Source organism: Nicotiana sylvestris, chromosome 2 (assembly GCF_000393655.2).
Source record: "Nicotiana sylvestris chromosome 2, ASM39365v2, whole genome shotgun sequence".
NCBI classification, from domain to species: Eukaryota; Viridiplantae; Streptophyta; class Magnoliopsida; order Solanales; family Solanaceae; genus Nicotiana; species Nicotiana sylvestris.
Window position 1 is genome coordinate 145,635,968 of NC_091058.1, and position 8,118 is coordinate 145,644,085.

Genomic DNA, 8,118 nt, shown 5'->3' on the forward strand with positions numbered 1-8,118 from the left:
TGTAGCCATGCATATTCTGCAAAGCCTCAACAATTGCATCTCTTATCCCTTTTCATTCCTTTTGTAGTTATAGATGCATCGTATATTTTTGGATATATATCTTTGAGAAAAGGACCACGAAATTAGTTCTGTTCTTTCCGAAAACGAAATAAACAACGTATTAGACAGCAATTCAAGTTGTAAAAGAAGAAGAGGAAGAAAATGGCGATGGAAGTGTGGAAATAATTCCCAAAGTAATGACAACTATAGTACTCCAGATTCCAGAATATATGAACATCTCACGGGTTCACGTTTCTTAATGTTTAAAATTGAATTCCTTATCATTTTCCGTCGAATATGACGAAGCAATTTGTTATCTTCCTTATATTTTTTCGAGTAAGTGCATGTATATGATTTAGTGTTTTCCCAGCAAAGGAAACACTGTCTTTATAATTATTAAAAAACTCTACTCTTTTTCTGCTTGTGAATTAGCATTCAGAGGACGTCAATAAATAATTAGATAATGAAAACAAAATTAGAATCTCGATCAACAAATTTTTCGTCAACTTGAAAAGTATTTTGGTGAATAGGTTTCTAGGAATTGAGTATACAACGCTAGGTCATGAATTTTTCAATAACCTGCCTAAATTACTTGAGATACAGTTATTAATAGTTAGGCGATGAAACAAATAATCAAAATACGACGGAACTATCCCGAACATCATCTTTATAAAACAGCTAATCTTCGAGTTCTAATGGAAAATGTACTGTTTAGAGATTTCTTGCTATTTAACTTTTGCAATATATACATATATATATATATATATATATATATATATATTTGTACGTGTCAATCAGATTTTTACCAAAAGGACCAAAAAGTAGCCCCTATGTAGTTCTAAACTTTAAGTTAGGTCTCCCTAGCTAGAATAGAAATCTTGCTAGTTTCAACGCGTAAAAAACATAGAGGACAGATATTTTTGTTAAGGAAACATTGCATGTTGTTAAAATAAAGTGTCACACTCACACGTTGATTGACAAGTACGATGATAATTGTCTCTTTAAATGGTCTTGAATGAATTAATTTTTGAAGTTAAATTAAATTCATTGTCTATTTATTTAACATGATAGCAATGTTGGTTTGCCCAATATTAGATCTCCAAGCTATATATGTTAGTCATATTCTAGATGTTCAGGCCTTAGCAAGCGGAAAAAATATTTAAGCGTCACAATACGTTTTTACATTATTTTGGACTAACTCTCATGAGTTAATTTTTGAGTTGTGTTCAAAGTTCTTCTTTAACATATGTCAAACAAACCAAAGATCAAATCAATATATTATAGAGAGAGAGCTGATAAAATGGAATAATACTAGCTCTACCCAACTGACTTTAAGATTCTAGATGCTTCTTAACATTGCGAGAAATTTTATCTTTAAGTCTTATATGCCAAGTCATATTTGTGTGAGACTCTTCATAAATGGACATGTGGACTGGTGGGACCCACTTCTATCACTACTTTTAACCTTTTTTTTTTTTTTTGGTATTTTTATCCCCAAACAGATCCCCTAATTTTTTTCCTTTTCTCTGCAATTACCCTTTAATCTCCATACCAGAATACAAAGATTAGCAACTTTAATGATTCAGATTAGTGGCGATTTCTTTTAAGAATACCAAAAAACTGATAATTCTAGTTCTTAACATATTTCATATCATAAATTTAATCATCGAATATCTCCATTTCTCCGCTGCTTCATTGTGTCATTTTTTTTAGGAGATGTAAGAACCCTAGAAAAATTAACTTAACCGACATGCTGAAGAAGATAACATCTACAAATAGTTAAATGATACTTTGAAAATAAATTTTAAATAGAGAATCAAAGTCGGGTGGAGAAAAAAATACTTTAGATTAACTTTTTCACCTATGTTTTTTCGACAACCCACTTCATAAATTTTAAACCCATTTTCAATAAATCTTTTTATCATTGTTAACCCATATTATTTTTCAAGAATTATCGTTTCTTTTTCACAGGAAACTCAAAAAGTCTACGAGAAAATATATAGAAGAAGACATATGTTGGACTAAAGAAGGAGAAAATCATGTCTAATGAATTTGATGTAAAAAATGTTTTGATGTGGAAATTGAAGGAGAATTGCCTAGTGTTGAAGAAGAAAGAGAAAACGAAAAAATAATTAGAGGGATGGTTTGGGGATGAGGAAGACAAGGAAAGAGTTGAAACTAGCGATAGAAGTGGGACCCACCAGTCCACATGTCCATTTATGTAGAGTCTCATACAAGTATAACTTGTATATGAGACTCAACATAAAATTTCTCACATTATACTCTTTTCTTTCTTGTTTATATCACCTTCGGTTTTTGAAACCTGCAATTCTGTAGACCCCTTACACATACCCATAACAACTTTAACTAGTCTATAAAGCTACTTACTATCCCCTTTTGGAGAACCAATCACCTCTCTCTCACACGCACACAATTGTACGTACAAGTAAGGTTGTTTAGAGTTTGAATGGAGAATCAGTTGGGTCTGCTGAGAATCCGTATCATTAGAGGCATAAATTTGGCCATTAGAGACTTCAGAAGCAGCGATCCTTATGTTATCGTTAGGATGGGCAGACAGGTAAATTTAGTTTCCCCTGCTCTTCTTCTCAAATGACATTTTTTGGCCACATTCTTGGTAAATATAAAATTGTCATGAAATTTTATTCCGTAGTCCAAAGCACCCTTCTTTAACTTGACCATTTTGAAAATCGCGTACTCCATACGCTGACCATATACTAATAGTGAGAGAATTTCATACCATCATCTTCTTGCAAAGCTCAGAAGTTGTAATTATTTTCATGGTTTTTCCAATCACACCAAAGTTATGTACTCCCTCCGTTCTAATTTATGTGAGCCTGTTTGACTTAGCACAGAATTTAAGAAAAAATAAAGATTTTTAAATTTGTGGTCCTAAACAAGTTAAAAAGGGATCCATATTATTTGTGTGGTTATAAAAGTTTCTCATTAAGAGTAAAATTGGAAGTTTAAGCTTAATTGTTGCCAAATTTAGAAAGAGATCCTTCTTTTTTGAACGGATAAAAAGAAAATAGGTTTAGAACGGAGATATTAATTTTCAGGAATTCCATTCTGTTGAGCTAGACGAGAAAAACAAAGTAACTTATTTATCTTCTCTCTCACTGTTGGCCAATTTTCAGTCTGTATGAATGCCAATGGTGAAGGGGGGAAATGTATTGACTAAGGGTGTGTTTGTTACGAAGGAAAATATTTTCTGTTTTCTAATTTTTCTATATTTGGTTGACTTAAATATTTTGAAAAATATTTTCTTCATGAACTCATTTTTCTATAGCCGGAAGAAAATATTTTCAATAACTCCTTAACCTTCCCATCCTTATTATCCCCACCAACCCAACCCCACATCCACCCACACCGACACCACCCCAACGTAGAAAAAGTATTTTTTTTTTATTTTAATAAAATAATTACTTTATTTTTAATTTTCATGTTAAGAGTACTTTTTTTTCAACCAAAAAATAAAGTATTTTCTTTATAGTTATATAGCATAAATTTCGATGTTTTTCGTAAAAAAGTAAAGCAACACATTGGTTCATTTGGGGTTGTGTGAATTTTTAGAAGAATAGTTAAATTCCTTGAAGAAAATAGAGTTCTGAAAACGTTGGGTATTTGGGGGAGGGGGCGAGCAAGGAAACATAGAGACTTGGGGGAAGGGGGTGAGGAGAGTAGCATACGAACATGTTTTCCTAAAAAATATTTTCTACTGTCTAACCAAACACTATAAAAAAAATTTCGAATTTTTTTTTCCACTCACCAACCAAACAAGGAAAAATAAGTACTAATAAAATCACTAATTTTCCATGAAAATACTTATTAGGAAAATCTTTTCCATGGAAAACATTTTTCTTCGTATTAAACACACCCTAAATGGAGTTCCAAATGGTGTTAACTATATTGTTATGTTAAGCTTGTGTTTATTATTGGAGCAGAAATTGAAGACTAGAGTGGTGAAGAAGAATGTCAATCCCGAATGGAATGATGACTTGACACTATGTATTGCTGAGCCAATTTTGCCAATCAAGCTGGTAATTTCCTTCATTTTGTTGTCTTTTGTTTGATCAAGAAATTAAACAGCTTATTGCATACTTTGCTTTACCTAGAGGACATTAAAGAATAGGACACGCCAACAACAATTAATACAGCCACACTTAATGTATCAATTCAGTCTTTGAAGGCAGCTTAATATTGGAGTACAAACAACAGCAGCTTAATATTATAGTAAATGATGTAAATGTTTTCTTAGACATGCTCAGTGTCCTGCATAACTTGTAAACTTCTTGATTATCAAAAGAAAAATCAGTCTTTGAAGGTTAAACTATGCCTTTTAATTTCATCTAGTTTTACTGCATATTCTTCAAGTTCCATCCAAGAATCTGGTGAAGATGAAATTCTAGGGGCAATAACTTCTTTTTCCGTATGCCATTGAGTGAAAAAATAGTTGAAACTGCCATTTGCAAAACGCATTAGGAGCAAACCTTGTTCAAGTTTCAAACTTTTGGGGTGTGTTTGGTATAACGGAAAATATTTTCCGTAGAAAATGTTTTCTTGGAAAACAAGTATAATCTTATTCATTTTCCGGTGCTTGGTACACAAATTAAGAAAAATAACTTCTCAAGAGTATTCATAAATAATTTAGATACAATAAACATGAAGCCATATACTTTCGAACCAACAACCTTCCAAAGCCACAAATTTCATGAACTTGTGAACCGCTAAACATTCGAAACCGCGAACTTTCGAATCCGTAAACATTATAATTTCTAAACCCGTAAACCTTCTAAACTCACAACTTTGGAACTTGTAAAATTTCGAACCTGTAAGTCGAAAGATGAAAAAACTAAAACTGAAAATATATAAAAAAATATTTTTTTCGGAAGGGAGGGGGGTGTGTGCAGTAATAGGATGAGTGGTAACAAAAAAACTGAAATTTGAAAAAAAAAGCCTTTTTGGAGAGAGGGGGTGAGGTGGGTTGGGTGGGTAGGTTGGTGAGGGTGGAGAAGTTTGAGAAGGAGTTTTGAAAAAAAATTTCCCTTCTCTTAATAAGGAAAACATTTTCCTCCAATTAGAGGAATATGAGTTCATATAGAAAATATTTTCCAAAAATATTTAAGCCAGCCAAATATGAGATTTTTCCTTCATACCAAACACACCCTTAAAGATTATAGCAATAACAGTTTGAAGTGCTAGGCGACCTTTACAATTTCAGTAGCTTGGAGCCAATTAATTAGGTTATGGATTTTTTTCAATTACCCAAACCGAACGTGATCCTTATTGCCTTTATAACACTGTCATTGCAGCAAGTCTATGACAAGGATACATTCTCTCGCGATGATAAAATGGGCTATGCAGAACTTGACATTGTACCGTTTATAAATGCAGTAAGGACGAAGCGCGTTAAGAACATCCCCGATGGAACCATAATTACCAAAATAATTCCAAGCAGGCAGAATTGCTATTCTGAAGAAAGCTGTATTGTTTATGAAAATGGCAAGGTTGTCCAAAATGTGTTTCTTAGGTTGAGAAATGTTGAGTGTGGTGAAATAGAGCTCCGGTTGCATTGGATAGACATTCCTGGTTCCAAGTGTCTCTAGCTACTTGTATCCAACTATTGTGGACACCATGTACACTATGCTTGCTGGTTTTCAAAAATTTTAATGGCCTTGTAAAAAACTAGATGTTATAATTGTCTATATGAACACTGACATTCAACCTTAAATCTGCTTCTAACTCTCGCTTAGAGGGCATTCCGTACAATGACCAGTGCAATCTGTGATCTGCTTACATGATCAACTATTTCTTCCAAACTATATTCAATTGCTCTTCCTACTGGTAAACTCTGAGAAGTAGTTTTGCGGGTAAGTTGCTTCCAGTAATTCTTTCAGCAAGATAATGAAGATGTAAACTTCATTGTTCTGTTTCCATTGTGGCAAAGAATAGACTTGGAGGATTTCGATAGATGCTAAAATGCAATACAAACAGGCTTTACTCCATTTGCAAGTTCTATCACAATCTTAAATGCCGTTAAATACAAAAGCTTGTGACAAATATTCAAACCCTCTTATCATATTGTAGGATGTTAACAACTAGAAATTCGCAATTTTTTTACTATCAAAATAGTTGGAAAGTAGTCGGAAAAGTACCTATTTCGATTACTTTCCGACTGATTTAGAGTAGTCTGAAAAAGGTAGATCGGAAAAGTTTTTCCGCCAAAAATTCGAAAGCTTTGTATTTCTCAAAGTTGGTCGTTCTTTAGCTTGGAAAAGCTTTGTATTTGGGAGAAATATAAAAATAACCAGATGTACAAGTGGTCATTAAAAAATAGCCACAGTTTCAAAAGTAATCGAAATTTAGCCACTTTTTATGTAAAGATAAATCTGAACGAAAACACTGTTCAAAATCCGAAAAAATACTCCAGCATAATATACTGGAGTTCCAGTATAATATACTAGTCCAGCATAATGTACTGGAGTTTAGAGCACCGATGCTCCAGTCTCCATTATATTATACTGGAGCCAGCAAAGTATATCGGTCCAGCATAATATGCTGGAAGTTCATATAGAGGTGCACCGAACTCCAGTATATTATGCTGTACCGGTCTCTCTTGCAGCAAAATAGTGGTTATTATTCAATGACTTGGCAAACGTTGACTATTTTTGAATGACTAGTTCGAAAACTGGCTAGACCGTGCTATTTTTACTTTGTATTTCTCAATCATGTAATCCATGGGCTAGCATTTGTCCTACATATTATGTTTCAACAAACTAAACACCCTATAATATGACTCAATATCGGATATATCCCTTGTATTTTAAAATCATAACACTCATACCCTTTATATTATGAAAATCCTACACATACATCCCGTATGAGGTATATCTATGATTAAATATATCAAAACATAATTATTAAAAGATAAATTTACATATAAATAAAATGTTTTTCTCATTTTCATTTTAGTTCGTTTATTTTCTTCCACTTCAAAATTGGCTTAAATTTAGTTTCATTTTTTCCATTATACAAGAAGTATAAATATTTTAGAAAAATAGGAATAACAATATTATATTAAAGAGTTTCGAGTGGTTAAAAATATTTTGCCAAATATGTAAAAACTCTAGCAATCTCATTAAGTAATTTTGTTAATTTTTATTTAACAGTTTAGAAAATCTTCAAAAATGTTTACTATCTTTTTTTAATCAAATGTGTAAATAAAGATTTTGCAACAAAATTGTTTAGTCTTTTTTAAATTTCATTAAAAATTAATAGATAAAGGCTTTTTTTTTTATCTGTAATCTTGTAATAGTTATATTTTAATATAGGATATACCTCATATGAGTAGTGAAGCATAAATTTTTATAATACATGGGATGCACGTGCTTAATTTTGACATATAGAAGGTGTATTCAAAATTGAGTCATATTACAGGAGTGATTAATGTAATTAACCCTAACTTGTATACATATACGATATTAAGTTTCTTATTACAATTAGTGATGGATTGTGATTAAAATAAGTGAAAATGATAAATTGTTTGGCGTGTATCCTCCTTAAGGGAAATGACACTCTTAAAATAATCGCCGAAAATGTGATGACCCAAAATGTCATCTTTTGTTTTAGAATCTGTTTCCATGTTTTGAGGCCTTAAAACCCTCTTTTTATCTCTCTTAGATTTGCATGTGTAGTCCGGACGCGATACCAGAAAATTTTTGTCTGAAAAATTTAAAAAATAATGATTTTTGGCTTAAAAAGACAATTTTAGTTGACTTCGGTCAATATTTTGGGTAAACGGACCCGGGCCCGTATTCTGACGATCTCGGAGGGTCCGTAGTAAAATATGGGATTTGGGCGTATGCCCGGAATCGAATTCCGAGGTCCCTAGCCCGAGAAATGAATTTTTTGAAAAAATTATTTAACTGAAAATATAATGGTTTTTGAAATTTAATAAGATTTGATCTTGTTGATATCGGGCCCGTATTTTGGTTCCGGAGCCCAGTACAGGTCCGTTATGGTATTTAGACCTTATCTGTGAAATTTGGTGAAAAACGGAAG

General features: G+C 32.4%; 1 protein-coding gene across 1 annotated transcript; it reads left to right on the plus strand.

Annotated features, from left to right (window-relative positions):
* Positions 1–2,317: 2,317 nt before the first annotated feature.
* Positions 2,318–5,788, plus strand: LOC104240695 (GTPase activating protein 1-like). The gene is made up of 3 exons (XM_009795571.2): positions 2,318–2,617; positions 4,002–4,097; positions 5,370–5,788. Exons 1-3 carry the CDS (start codon positions 2,507–2,509, stop codon positions 5,661–5,663), a joined length of 501 nt encoding a protein of 166 aa, XP_009793873.1. The 5' UTR covers positions 2,318–2,506; the 3' UTR covers positions 5,664–5,788.
* Positions 5,789–8,118: the final 2,330 nt, after the last annotated feature.

Bases quoted from the DNA above. Each gene is read 5' to 3' on its own strand.
- LOC104240695 (XM_009795571.2), top strand. From the start codon at position 2,507: ATGGAGAATCAGTTGGGTCTGCTGAGAATCCGTATCATTAGAGGCATA. The intron at 2,618-4,001 runs GTAAATTTAGTT...TTATTGGAGCAG, and splicing joins TCGTTAGGATGGGCAGACAG to AAATTGAAGACTAGAGTGGT. The intron at 4,098-5,369 runs GTAATTTCCTTC...CTGTCATTGCAG, and splicing joins CAATTTTGCCAATCAAGCTG to CAAGTCTATGACAAGGATAC.